General features: G+C 33.9%; 2 protein-coding genes across 2 annotated transcripts; one reads left to right on the top strand and one right to left on the bottom strand.

Annotated features, from left to right (window-relative positions):
* The first annotated feature begins 6,605 nt into the window (after window positions 1-6,605).
* Window positions 6,606-7,454, top strand: LOC106753652 (protein RALF-like 32). The gene has a single exon (XM_014635492.2). It carries the CDS (start codon window positions 7,013-7,015, stop codon window positions 7,367-7,369), a length of 357 nt encoding a protein of 118 aa, XP_014490978.1. The 5' UTR covers window positions 6,606-7,012; the 3' UTR covers window positions 7,370-7,454.
* A 166-nt stretch (window positions 7,455-7,620) lies between these two features.
* Window positions 7,621-14,438, bottom strand: LOC106753651 (microfibrillar-associated protein 1-like). The gene is made up of 3 exons (XM_014635491.2): window positions 14,316-14,438; window positions 12,801-14,065; window positions 7,621-7,956 (listed from the first exon to the last, which is right to left on the bottom strand). The coding sequence occupies exons 2-3, from the start codon at window positions 13,994-13,996 to the stop codon at window positions 7,842-7,844; spliced, it is 1,311 nt and encodes a 436-aa protein (XP_014490977.1). The 5' UTR covers window positions 13,997-14,065; window positions 14,316-14,438; the 3' UTR covers window positions 7,621-7,841.
* Window positions 14,439-14,869: the final 431 nt, after the last annotated feature.

Here is a 14,869-nt window from a genome sequence, read left to right as displayed (position 1 = left end):
ATCTCATACCAATAAAGAAAGGAAAAAGAAACACTTTGTGTAAAGGGAAAAGGATAATAGAGGGAAATATCTTGTTCTTTAAAAATATAATGAAATGTGGTGTAGATGTGTAAATAATATATGAAAATTTAATTGATTTATGAATTTTTTATTTACATAATTTAATTTAAAAATGAAATTTAATAATAATAAGAAGGGAAAATATATAACACATCCTCTAAATGAACGAACAGAGCAAAAGCAACAAATTACGATGTCACGGGTTGTTGTGTGTGGCTGAAGGAGAGCAAAAACAACAAATTACGATGTCATGGGTTGTTGTGTGTGGCTGAAGGAGAGTATGGAGACGAGAGAGAAACAAATTGGATAAGTGAGGAAGGTGGATTAGGGTTAGGCAAGGGTTTCTGATTTTTTTTTTTTCAATTGGGGCAATAGGGATGAGAGAGAAAATGTTGGAGTGAGAGAGATGAAAAAGGAAGGGTTGAGAGGAATGAGGGAAGTGAGTAAGGGTTTGGGGGTTTCTTTTTTTTTTAGTTTTGAGAATGAAAATTATTTAAATATCCTTGACCTTAAAATTTAGAATCCATGATAAATGAGGGTATTTTTGTCTAGTATAATCCGGTACACATTGTTAAAACGTACCAACTGAAAAACAGACGTACGCGTGTTAACAAACCCCATATATATATATATATATATATATATATATATATATATATTATATGTATGTATATATTACAATAATAATAATTTTGCATAATCACCTTAATACTTCCTAGTGTTTCCATTAAACTATTTCATATTGTATAAACTATTTCATATTGTATAAATTATTCTCTTACAATGACTAAAAATACCTAAAAGTTGATACTAAGTTCTACTTGTCTAATCATATTTGAATATAATTCATAAAGAACAAGGTAAGAGGATAAATAACATTTTTTAGGGAAACTTCAAGTTTTAAAAAAAAAAAACATTTACTTAGTTTAAAAGTTAAAAATATTGCAACAATTTTGAGTAAAATTGATTTTTGACGTTTTCTTTAGTCATAAGTAGAGTTTTAAACTTCTTTTTTAAATGATTACAAAGTTGTTCTAAATCTAATACAACTTTCATTAACACTATAAAGTCTAACCCTAAAAAAGTTTTAATTGTTCAACGCTTATAAATATGTTAAGGGAATTTAACAATTTTTTTTTTCTCCATTTGCTCCCAATTTTAAATTTGTTAGAGCAAATTTTTTATCTACTAAACAAATCTATACATTAGAATAAACAAATTACTATATGCTGTGCAAGAGTAATGTATTCTCTACGGATGGAATTCTTTAAGCAAATTTTTCCATTTGTTGAACAATTTTTTGTTCGAAAATGAATCTCATCCCTCTTGGAATTATATCAGTTGAGCAAACTATGTAGAATATGAAACTTAGCTTAATCATTTAAAAAATATTCCAAATCCAAACAAATTACAAAAGTTTCGTCAAATTTAAAAATCACCAATTAATACACAATGTCTTGGGTTTTAAACAATAACTATTATTATTCCCATTGACCATAACAACTTAAACTTAAGTGAAAAACCAACAACACAAAGTTACTTATTTTTAAATCATAACATTTCTAACTCTACGTGCTATTGAACTAATGCAAAAATATCCTTTTATGATGACTTTCTGTTCTGGTTATATTTAGAATCAACATAAAATGTTTGTGTGATAATAATGTCTTAATAAAGTAGAAGACATTTTATGCTGGTTATATATAAAATTGACATGAAAAATAATGTGTTAACAATTTTGTAATAAAGTAGAAAATTTTCTATATCAGTTCGTCATATTATAATCGACACAACTAATATCTTAAATATTTATCTTTTTTTTTTGCACATCACTTCACTATCTTCTATGTGCTCCTTCTTTGCATTTCTTCTCCCTTTTTCACTACACTATTGCTTTCCTTGCTCACGTTAAATTCTTCTATTTGCATTCGCATTCGCTCCTCCCTCTCGTTGTCGCATTCGTTTGTGTTGTTCTCACTCTCATCATTCTTGCTCTTGCCGTTTTTCCCTTTTCTACTCTCCATGTTGCATTGTTGAAGTATATCCTTGATGCACTATTGCATTCGCTACTCATGGTAGTATTGATGCTCTCCTCGCTATAGTGAATATTTTTGCTCACTTCATTTATTTTCCATTTTTTTCACATTTAACTTTTAATTGAAGTTCAACAGTTTTGAACAAAGAAGAAGTTAGGGAGCGAGAAGGAGTTGATGGAAGGTTTGAGATCTTGCATCATTGTTAAGGGTTTGAATGTAACAAACATGGTGAAATTAGGTTTTCATGAAGAATTTGGTAGAAAGTTTGTATGTCCGTTGTTCCAAAATCGGCATAAAAAGTGAAAATTTTCTATGTTGGTTATATCTATGTTGATTCCAAAACCGAAATAGGAAATTTCTTTCAACTAACATAGAAAGCTTTTGTTGCACTAGTGCTACTAGCAGCAGATTAAAACCAAAAGATTTTACTACCAACATTTGCATCCAAAATCTAAATTTCTAAGTTTCAGTTAACCAAATAATTCATTTTTAGTTTACTAGCTAACAATTCAAATTATATACAAATCACTTCCTAACCAACTATTACTGTCAACTAATCTTCTAATCTTAACTTACAATAGCACTCCAAATTCAATTAAAACACAACTAAGTAAATTAACTTTTTCTTACATGAATTTGACAAATTAGAAAATAATCAAGTAGTTCTCCAAAATCCTAAGGACCTACTCCAAAACACAAATTACAAAGTTTATAAAAGTTAGTTTAGAAGATTCAAAGTTTTTAACTATACAACTAAGAAAGAATATGAAAACCAAAGAGATTAAGAAACAATTGAACTTACCATATTTCAAAATTTCATTACTTGAATGTGTTTCCTATCTTATTACCATAGATAAGATATAGTACGACCTTTAAGTAAATGAGAACTATAACATCAAGTAATTACAACCAAATAATTTTGTGAGATGGATATCTAATCTACTAGTGCAAAAGTAGGATTTGGCATCGACTAATATGCTATTTTTAAGAAAAATGAAGCTTACAATGACGCAATGAAATTTTTAAAAATATTTGTATTATTTTTTACATTCAACGTCCAATCTAGATTTGATGTCTTATTGCGAAACGTCAATTTGACATCGGATCCTCTTCATCTGACGTCAATTTTGACATCAGACCCCTCCTATACCAACATCCCTTTTGTTTTTTTTTTAAAAAATAATTTGTTTTTACAATATTACCACACCTGAAATACATAAAACCATTGTAGCACATCATAAAATTGTATATACTATGATTTTGAAGCAATGCAGATTGGACACTCAAAGCCGTTGTCGGGATTCGTCAACTCACAACAAAACTGCATCATAAGCAAAAATTAATTGGTGCAAACGGAATTTAATCGGGGCAAACTTAAGTTAATCGGTGCAAAAGAAATTAATTTAAAGAAAATCAATCAAACATACCTTACAGCAGCAATGACGAACGTTAATGAAGCTAAAACCCAAACAAAACGCTAAAGTGAGGATCGCGTTTTGAGTTTTTGAGGTTTAATTTTTTAGCAATTAGACGTCAATGGAGGACGGGGATACGATGTCTAAGGTTTGATTTTACAGCTTCTAATAAAGGATCTGACGTCTGATCCGGGGGGGCGACGTCTATGTAGTAAGAAAATTAATATTGGCACTTAAAATGTATTTTTGGACCTTTTTGACGTTCGTGGAGGGGGAAGCTAACGTTTACTTTGAGTTAGACGTTGGCCCCCGACGTTTAAAGTAAATAAAACAATGAATTTTCAGTTCTGTATGCAGACCATTTGACCTCTGACCCTGGGAGAACCGACATTTATACCTTATTTGACGTATGACCTTAGGGTAACCGACTTCCATAATGGCGTCTTATTTACAAAACTGCCACCAGTCATTTTTACGTTAGATTTTCTTTCGTTAGACGTTAAATGTGTGAAACGTGTGACGTTAAATGTTATTTATACACTAGTTTATAGGCAACGATTCAAGGATAACCAAGGCCTATACCTTAACTGCATGAAGCCTATAATGTCGTAATGACATTTTGAAAATATTTGCTCAATTATAGGCTTCAGTTCTTAACAAAAGCCTATAGTTGTGTAAATATTTTAAAAAATTCCACCATATTTTTAAAAGGTTTTACCTGGATTTAAAAGTATAGGCTTTGGTCACACGAATATGCCTTGATTTGTCATTGTATACTTGACTATAAGCCTTTGGCAATGTTGCAGCATTGTCATAATGTATTGTTATTGATGATATTGGTTTTGGTAACAATGGTATTTCGAACGTGATGTTCCTCAACCATTCGGCTTCCTTTCATGCTGAGGCTAGAGCTATAAACTCTGAAGCCATAGTGAAATTTGTAATGCAAGTTTGTTTCTTGGACGACCAAGAAATTGCACCTCCCCCAAGGAGGAAAATTCAACCACTAGTTGAAGAGTGATCTTCTGCATTTGTAATCCAACTTGCATCAGAATATCCTTCCAAAACTAAAGGATAACCACTATATGTTAATCCATAATTAATAGTTTTCTTTAAATACTTAAGTACTCGACATACTGCTTGCCAATGTGATAGACTAGGGTTACTAGTATATCTACTCAGTTTGCTTACTGCAAAAGCAATATTTGGCNTTGTACTTGTCATTGCATACATTAAACATCCTATTACCCTTGCATATTCCAGTTGTGAAACTGCTTTACCACCATTAGATAATATCTTTAAACTAGGGTCCATAGGGGTTGAAACAAGAAAGCATTTAAAATTACTAAATAGGAATTTTTTTGCATGATGTAAAGGATCAGACATACCGTTTAGAATCTGACCACAATAGACATAATCATCATTCTCCATTTTTTTTTCCTTTTTCGTTTTTCCTCTGATGTCTCGGTTTCACTTTCTTTGGATTAGGGAGAACTTAGAACATATGCCACATTTAGAGCTAAGAGAAGGAAATGCGTCTTCTTTTGCCATTGTCAGAAATCAATGCCTTCAAACTTGTCTAATTTGTGATAGTTTGTCATCTCACAAATTGTTGTCATCTTAGAGAAGATATTGCTTTTAAACTATTAGAACAATTTTCCAAGAACTTAGGGAAACAAGATGAACAATAATGTAGACTTGATATAATCTTCTAAGCGTAATATTTCGTCCCTTATAAGAGTGAAGGGGATCATGAAATCCTCTTTTGAGATACAAAAAAGAAATACAATGATAATACTCACTCTTAGTATTAACGTCAAACAAGAATAAAATTCTCACAAATTGATTTGTGTGTTAAGTGAATGACAAAATGTAGAAAAAAAGTCTCCTAAGTATCATCTTTCAATAGAGCACAAGATTCCTTTATATATTTATTGATCAAGCATCTTTCAAATTCAAGAGATATCAGATTCTGATTAGTTACATTTCTTTATTGTAAATTTTCATGAATGGTTGTAACTCTTCATAAATCTATTAGTTACATTTCTTCATTTTAACTTTTCATGAATGGTTGTTACTTTTCATGAATAATTGTAATTCTTCATAAATATAAAATTGTCTCTAATACTCTTAAATTACGACACAGGATCCTTCTACATACCTTCGTATTGAGACATAAGTCGTCTTATTCTTGAGTACTTTAGTTCATGATGAAAACGGAAACATCTATACTGTTATAATTTGACGAATTGATTAGTGTTTTTCTGTCATGTGTTCTTTTTGCAGGAACAAATAACAAACTCTATAATGTCATCGAATTCAGTATTTTGCTTTGAAGCTAAGAAATTCTTACACCAAAGCCACTTTTGTTGTCGCACAAATGTGTGCCATGAAATAATTTTTACATATATTCGAAGTATCTATTTTCAGATAATTTTTTGTTTATATTAGCCTCAACCGAGTCGCACCGACACAGAGGTTGAAAAAAGTTGTTTCATATAATTGATGAGAAATGCTTTCGAAGGTCTAAGAAATGCTATTCAAGATGTGAAGATTCAAAGTGCCACCTTAAGATTCTCGAATCACAGTTTTATTCTTAGCTTTGCTTGCCAATTCCACGAGAGAAATAATTTGAGGATGGTATGAAAATAACTTAAGTTATGTCCATTTTGTTAGACTGAAAGGAAATCCATATGGAACCCACCAACCAACTGTTGGTTTGGAAAATTAGAGAAATATGAACCAAATATTTTAAACGTATGATTAAAGTCAACACTCACTTTTCCTTTTGTCATGATAACTCCCTTCCTATAATCCTATTTACCTAACCCCACATTTCTTCATGTATTCTTTCTTAGATATGTATAAGGTCTTCAATAAGAAACTTGGCTAAATCAAATAAGTAACAATTTACTCCTATCATTTTATGCTTCCTTTTGCACAATGTTTGTATAAACTTGAATTTTACAAAGAATGGACAAAAATAAAAACCAACGTACCATCACTAAAACAATTGTTAGAAACTTTCTAAGGTATAAATTTAGTTTCATGAGTCATGATCAGTAAATCATAAAAAATAATATAACAACCTCCAACCTAAAATATTAAAGTAACAAATGATTTTAAGTTTTTTTTTTTTTTATGGCACTCAACTTTTAATACCTTTATTCTTAACACCAATAGATTTTCTTGAATTAGTCTATATATTTATAGTGCAATATTCACTTCAGACATTAGAATTTTCTCTTCAGAGAGCCACTTTATTTTAGAGAAAAGAAATATTAGCAAAGGAAATCATAGTGTTCCGAGAAAAGAAAGAAAAGTCATCTGTAGCACATGGAAAATAAGATATTTCTATGTTGTCCAAAGAGTTTGGTGAAGTGCGGTCCATCAGCTTGTCACTAATGCAACTTGCACATTTTCAAAAAGGTGGCGCTGTCATATAATATATAATATTCTCTATATAGTGCTTCTTAATGGAAGGTGGAAGGAAAACAGAAAATGGCCTCAAAACCATCCACCATTATTAGACTTTGTTTCTTCTACTTGATGTTCTTCGGCTTTATGCGTTTGAGCAGCTGCACTGTGCTCTCATTGACCCCTCATGTAAGCACATGCAATGGTTCCATAGCTGAATGCAATCAAGAAGACGAGCTGTTGATGGAGTCAGAAATAAGCCGAAGGTTTCTGGAGCAGAAGAAATACATTTCCAATGGAGCTTTACAGAGAGACAAACCAGTTTGTAATGGTGGTGGCTCTGGTGAAGCTTATAGTAACAGTGGAGGATGTCTTCCTCCCCCCTCAAATCCTCATAATAGAGGCTGCTCTAAGTACTATCGTTGTAGGTCTGATTCTTGATTATGCAAAGAAACAATCTTTAAGGTTCATGAATCAACCCTTTTTATGTAATCTTTATTTTAATAGGAACTTTCGAATTTGAAATTATAAAAAACATGGAAGATTATGCAACATTTACTAGTGTTCTGGTACACCTATGGACATCGTCACTATAGTGCCATTTGTCGGAGTTCAAGTCAGTATGGTAGTTGTGCACATACAGTATGTTAACAAAAAAAATAGTGGCTCCTGAAGCATCAGCAAACTCAATAAAATCCTAATAAAGAAAATCAGCATAAACTAGTGTGAATTCCTGTCACATTCTGCATGAAAGAACTGCCTTCCATGATCCATTGCATACATGCTTGATCCATGATAAACTAGTTTACGTTATGTTTTAAGACAGAGCACAAGCATACACGGGATAAGGACATCTCAAGTCTAGTAACTGAAACGACTAGATCTCCAAGCATAATTCTCTAAGTTCAAATTTTCATCGAGATTCCCAATCCTTCAATTTTCTGCTTCCTTTAGGTTTTGACATAGGCGCGTTCATTGCTGCCATTTTGTCATTATACTTTGCACGAAGAGGATCATTGTAAGTCCATCTGCATAACAATTCAACAAGAATTTTAGAGAATAATATCTCAGGAGTGAATATTTTAGTATAAAATGCTGCTTGCACTAGTAATAATTAACAAATAAACCTCTTTTTTCAGTAGAACGGAAAGTACGGAGGTTAGTTGCATTTTAAGAGAAATTAATTCCTATATACTATTCACAATTCCAAAATTCTCGGAAATGGAGATAGATCAGGCACAAGAAAAGCAAGACATCGGAAAGCTGATGCAGAAATTTCTTTGACAACACAGAGAATGCTACCTTAACATACTAATGCCCATCATTCCAAAGATTATGGCAATAAAATGACTGCAAGCCTATTGACCTAAAATGAGAGTGCAGGATCAAATTCTGGTGTGAAAAACAGTGTAGAGACTCCATTTTGTAGTTACGAATTAGAGGTGTCGCCGCATTAATTTAGTAAGAAGTTACATGAACATCCAAACATAAACAGCTTCAGCATTCTGTAGATAATATAAGTAGCATTTAAGATCGTCACAGGAGGACAGGGAATATATCTTTGTCTAGACATTAATTTCAAAGCATAACTTTTAAATGTAATACTATACTCTCTCAAAATCAGAAAATTACTAGCAACCAAATGATAAAAGTGAAACTCGGGTACTATCAAAACCACTTGTGTCAAGGTCTTACTAAACCATATGATAAGTAGAGGTATGCACTTTTATACCCCACACGCTCCATTTCTTGGAACAGCAGAAGAAACTACTGGGTTCAATCATCCAAGTAGAACTTTGTCAATTTCTATTAACATTATCCTCCAGTAGGACCTTCCTATTCCAGTAGCCGAGTCCAATATCTCCAATGTATCTGTCAATCCAAGTCTGGATATCTTCCAACACAGGACCTCGATGGATAGTCCACTCCTCCAAGGAAATGGTGAATCTCCTACTTCAGATTCTTCTCCATCGTCACCTCCTTCCACGCCTCCTGTTGAAAATGATTCAACATGGCCTATTGTCCTCAAAAAAGGTATTCGTTCCACTCGAAACCCTCATTCCAATTATAATTTTCTTAGCTATCATCGATTGTCGTCCTTCTATTTTTCTCTTTTATCCTCAGTGTCTTTTGTTGTTATACCCAAGAATGTGAAAGAAGCACTTGATTATCTTGAATGGGACGACAAGCCATGATTGCAGAAATGCATGCTCTTGACCACAGTAATACTTGGGAGCCGGTGCCCCTTCCCCCAGGCAAAAAGGTGGTTGGTTGTTGATGGGTGTATGCAGTTAAAATCGACCCTGATGGTGAAATTAATCAGCTTAAAGTTGGGCTTGTTGCAAAGGGTTACACTCAGGTTTATGGTCTTGATTATTGTGACCCTTTCTCTCCTGTAGCCAAGATGACTATTATTCGCCTCTTCTTTGTCATGGCAGCAATTCGTCACTAGCTACTTCATCAATTGGATATCAGGAATGCCTTCCTCCATGATGATCTTGAGGAAGAAGTTTATATGGAGCAACCTCCTAGGTTTGTTGCTCAAAGAGAGTCTAGTATGGTATGCAAATTGCATTGATCTTTATATGGCCTCAAACAATCACCACGTGCTTGGCTTGGAAAGTTTAGCTCCATTGTTCAAAAATTTGGGATAAAACGCAATGAAGCAAACCATTCGGTTTTTTATTGTCATTCTTCTCTTGAGAAATGTGTTTACTTAATAGTATATGTTGATGATATAGTCATTACAGGAAATGATGTTGTTGGAATATCTCAACTGAAAGAGTACTTGTGTAGACATTTTCAAACCAAAGATCTTGAAAGTGTCAAATACTTCTTAGGCATTGAAGTAGCACAGTCCAAAGATGAAGCTATAATCTCCCAAAGGAAGTAGGCTCTTGTTATATTACAAAAAACAAGCATGATTGATTGCACACCAATAGATGGTCCCATGGACCCAAACCAGAAATTAAAGACAAAAAGAGGTGAATCATTCTCCTATCTAAGAGGTATAGGAGGTTGGTTGGAAAACTGATTTATGTCACTATTACAAGGCCAGATATATCCTTTGCAGTTAGAGTGGTTAGTCAGTTCATGCAGGCTCCATGTGTTAACCATTGGAATGCTATCATTCACATTCTAAGGTATGTCAAAAAGGCTTCCGGGAAAGGATTATTATATGAAGATAAAGGAAGCATTCAGGTCTTTGGGTATTGTGATGCAGATTGAGCTGATTCACCTATTGATAGATGGTCTACTATCGGATATTGTGATTTCCTGGGAGGAAACATTATTTCATGGAAAAATAAGAAACATAATGTAATAGCTCAATCAACAGTTGAAACCGAATATAGGGCAATGATGTCACTAACATGTGAACTTATATGGATGAAGCAATTCCTTCAAGAGCTTAACTTTTGTGACATCCATACTATGAAGATATATTGTGATAATCAAGTTCCTCTCCACATTGTATCAAAACTAGTGTTTCACAAGAGGACTAAACATATAGAAATTGATTGCTATTTTGTTCATGAAAAATTGTTGACTAAAGAAATATGTATTGAGTTTGTTGAGTCAAATGACCAACTCGCAAATGTGTTGACCAAGTCATTAAAGGGTTCTCAGATTGAGTTTATTTGTTCCAAGCTTGGTACATACAATTTGTATGTTCAGAAGGAGTGTTAAAATAGTTGCCCTATGTATAATCATTAAGCCTACTTAAGGGTAGTATGCCAGTCTAGTATAGTAGTAGTACCTGGGTCTACACCTAGGTGTCTAGGGCAGACCGCTAATCTTCCATGTACTTTTGTATCAGAACTTTATTATATATAGAATGACAGTGAGAGGGATCTCTTAAGCCCTCTAGAAATATTTTACAGGTTCAATCTCAAGTTCCTAAAAGTCCTTTGAATCAACTCTAAGAATCAACGTTACTGTGGTACTATGCATGACAATTTTGAGAAATTTTTATAAACTAAAATCACTCTTTCCTACTGATAAAGCAATGTAATAGCTGGTTCCTTTCCAAGTGAACCTGCTTGAACATTTAGAACAAGGAGCAGGCACAAAAAATCTTCCTAGCCATTTCTTCATTCAGAAACCAAAAGAGAGATCCACTTGAACATTCAAAGTAAGAGTGAAGATAACTATTTCTTTGCTTTATCCAATTACAGCTTAGGAGTGTACAGGAGAAAGGAAAAAGAAAGTAGGTGTCTACCTATACTAACAGAGGCACATATCTTTCAAACAAAATGCGTTATGAAGGGCTAAAGACATATAATAGCTATTATATCTTCAAATCAAATCCCCATTAATGTAAAATTGGTTTGTAAGGTGAGACTTGTACCCACATATATACTCTAAATTAGTCTTATCTCTAGTCAATGTGGGACTTCCAACACCCACCTCATATGTTGAGGTATATACATTTCGTGCGTGGAACTAAAAATTAATAAGTGGTCCAATATCAGGTAGAATGATATGTCTAACAAACACAATCTCGTTAGGATAGATCCTAACTCGTGATGCTAATATCAGAAGCAAAACTAACAAATCATGTTTAAGCTTGATAATAACAAATAAAATTTGCTTGCAACTACCACTCTCTTAGAAAACCAACCTTTCTACCAGCCAGTTTCATCCCAATTTGAATTAAATCCAACTTTCATGAGATTTTGGACTGGATATTCACCAGTTCCTGGTTAAACCAGTTAATCCAGTCCAATTCTAACAAATGTGATGCCAGACATAGTACCAATAAGGAAAAAACAATAGAGTATAAATTAGGCCTTGTATGACTAAATACAGATGTGAACATATTCTAGTGTAAAGCATGCAATGTAACAGAAAAATTGGTGATATATGGAGTTAAACATTTTAGATAAAATGAAGCATGGGCTGCTAATGAACAAATCATTTAAGTTGTGGCACGCAATATGATCCCTTAATTTCCAGCTATATTCACAAAAGTATTAATCATGAAGTGGCACACAGAAAGAGAATACATGAGTGTTATTGGAAAGTTTCAAAAGGTACATATTTTTCTACAAAATGAATTCCAAAATAATAAAATAGGATTTGTAAGTTGGCATAATTATGCTTAGTCTAACTGAAATATTCCAGTTAACTATATTCCTTCCAATCAGCTCTCCATCAATCTCATTCTCATGCACAATCAAATTCCATGATAAGCAAAATGATACGTAGCAGCAAGAAAGAATGACTAAAATATCATAATTAAGTGTAAAAATATTTGTATTTCAGGAATAGGTCTTAATCAAGGGAGCTCAGATCCTGGTATGTTCTGTGTATAATGGGAAAATAATGCAAGAGATTACCATGCAGTTTTAAAAGGGTATAGTCACTCCCAGCCCAAGCCTAATTTCAGTATATCTTCCACACAACCTTCTCGGGTATATATTTTCTCTCCAACAAACCAACAAGCACTCCTCCCAGGCTCTACTGTGAGGTTGAAAGTTAGTTATCTCTTCGCCTAAAACTGCATTCGTACACCACACTTTTTGCCTATCCCTAAACAGCCATTACTAAGTGATCTTCGGCTTTGAGGCCACATCACAGAACCATTCTTCTTAAAATAATAATTCCACTCTTCTGATGGGTGATGAGTTGTGAAGTTATAAGCAGTAAATATTACTAAATCATGAGAAAAAAATTAAAAATTAATCATAGATGAACATTTCACTTCTGACCTAACCCTCTCAATATCATTCCAAGAATGCGAAAGTTATGTGAGAGAACATTTTGAGGTAAGGTGAAGTTCAGAAGTTCAGAAGATAAATACGAAGAGATATGCTATGTATATATATACACACACACATATAAAGAAGGGAACATTGGAAATTGAACTTACGGGTTGTTCCAATCAGTTGTATCCTCGTTGACAAGATGGGTCCATTTAGTTCTTCCACTACGACCAAAGTGCTTGACTTGCATAACCTTGGGTAATATTGTCTTGTCCATTTTATCCTCCCCAGTTGGAGCTGAGAAATCACGTGTGAAAATACCATCAGATCCAACAGTGGAAGCCCGATCATCAGATTCAGACTGGAAGAAAGCTCCCTTGTGATAGTATTTCTGCATAAATCTCCACTTCTGCTTTGGTGGTGGAGCAGGTTTCGGATTCTTCCTTTCCCACTCCCTCCTCTCTTCCTCTGTCATGTTTCTCACCCGCTCAATCTCTTCTTTTTCCTTCAACATTGCCTCCCGATCCTCCCTATCCCTCTTGATCCTACCAATCTCCCTAATTTTCCAAGCCTCATACTCCTCAGCCTCATTGACTTCATCATCAGTATCCACATCAGCAATGTTGGCCTCCATTTCCAAGTTTTTCTGGATTTCTTCATCCTTTCGGATCTCCTCAACAACAATCTGCTTCGTCTCAATCCTTCTTTCCTCTAACCTCCTCTTCCTTGCATCTTCAAGTGCCTGTTCCTCAGCCTCAAGCCGCTCACGCTCAGCAATGGTATCTCTCTCAGACTTGGGAACAAAAACAGGCTTCACCATAGCCACTCCAGTATATTCCTCATCAGAGTCAGTCTCATACTCAGATTCCTCCTCCTCCTCCTCCTCTTCCTCCTCCTCCTCCTCTTCTTGAGGAAGCGCCTCTTCCTGCTCTCTTTGAAGCAACTTCTCTTTGATCAGCCTCCTTCTTTCTGCCAAAGCATTTTCATCTTCTTCTTCCAATTCCAACCCTTCCTGCCTCCTGGCCTCCTCTTCAATGGTGGAAACAATCTCAGCTTGCCGAATGCGGCGATGATCAGCCCTCACCTCCTCCCGGTTATCTATCCGACTCTCAGCCAATCGCCGGAGCCGGCGATCATCTTTTCTGACTATAGCAGTATCTTCTTCGTGACGAGGAAATACTTTCTCCAACGCAGCTTCCCTGGAGGGTCTAATATCGGCAGCGGCAATGTCTTCATTCTCATCATCAGCCCATTCAGGAACTTTACCAGGCCAATAACGCTGAACTTTTGTTTGCCCAATTTTACCTCTCAGCTTATCCCTAATGGCTATTACAGTATCACTAACACCCGCTGTCACCGACATATTTCTTCCTCAGCTGAACGCCACTACAAATACCAACAATCTAGTTTTGATTCCCTTCTCCACCAAACCCTATTTTGCACGTAAAATGGGTGAAACATGTATACAGCAACAGAATTTTTCAGATAAAGTACAATTCCAAGAAAGTGAATAAATGAATGGAGGAAAGCAGAAAAAAATGATATGGTGGATGATAAATTTTGATTTGCGAAAAATTTGAAAGCGTAACCCAGAGAGTTCGATTCAAAATACTAACACGTGAATTGATAGATAACAGAAGAAGATATAGAAAATAGGGGCGATAAAAGTTTCAAGGACTTACAGTTAAAGAAGCGGAAACCCTCTGCCTCGTTTGAAGCAGCCCGTCGACCAGCCCCCAACTTGTTCTGGGAAACTCTTGTGAAATTGATTTGAAAAATCTGTAAATATTATTATTGTTCGGAAATTCATCTCAAACTAAATAAACATTAAATTCAATACCCAAATTAATCATCTCCATCTTTATTTCTATAAATAATAAATATAAAAAAAATTTCATGCATATCAAAAAAGTATTAAATATTTAAAACGAAATCCAAATCAGAATATAAAATAATAATTTAATAAAACCAAAAGAATACTAAATTTTAATGGAATGAAATTGAAAGTTATAGAAAAATATTTAGCAAAAGTAAATTATGAACAGATTTTTTCAAACACTTATAAACTAAAAAAACTGAATTATTATATTTATATTGATATTACTTAGATGGATATTAACATTATATGGTATTTAATATATTATAATATAAGAAAAGAAGAATATATCTTATTTCCTATGTTTATTATTTTGACAAGTGTTCTAAATGCTTATCTTTTAGTCATTTAGCATTGTTA

This window comes from Vigna radiata, unplaced genomic scaffold (genome assembly GCF_000741045.1).
Source record: "Vigna radiata var. radiata cultivar VC1973A unplaced genomic scaffold, Vradiata_ver6 scaffold_134, whole genome shotgun sequence".
NCBI classification, from domain to species: domain Eukaryota; kingdom Viridiplantae; phylum Streptophyta; class Magnoliopsida; order Fabales; family Fabaceae; genus Vigna; species Vigna radiata.
The sequence above is the reverse complement of the archived record's forward strand: the minus strand, read 5'-3'. Positions and strand labels throughout refer to the sequence as shown.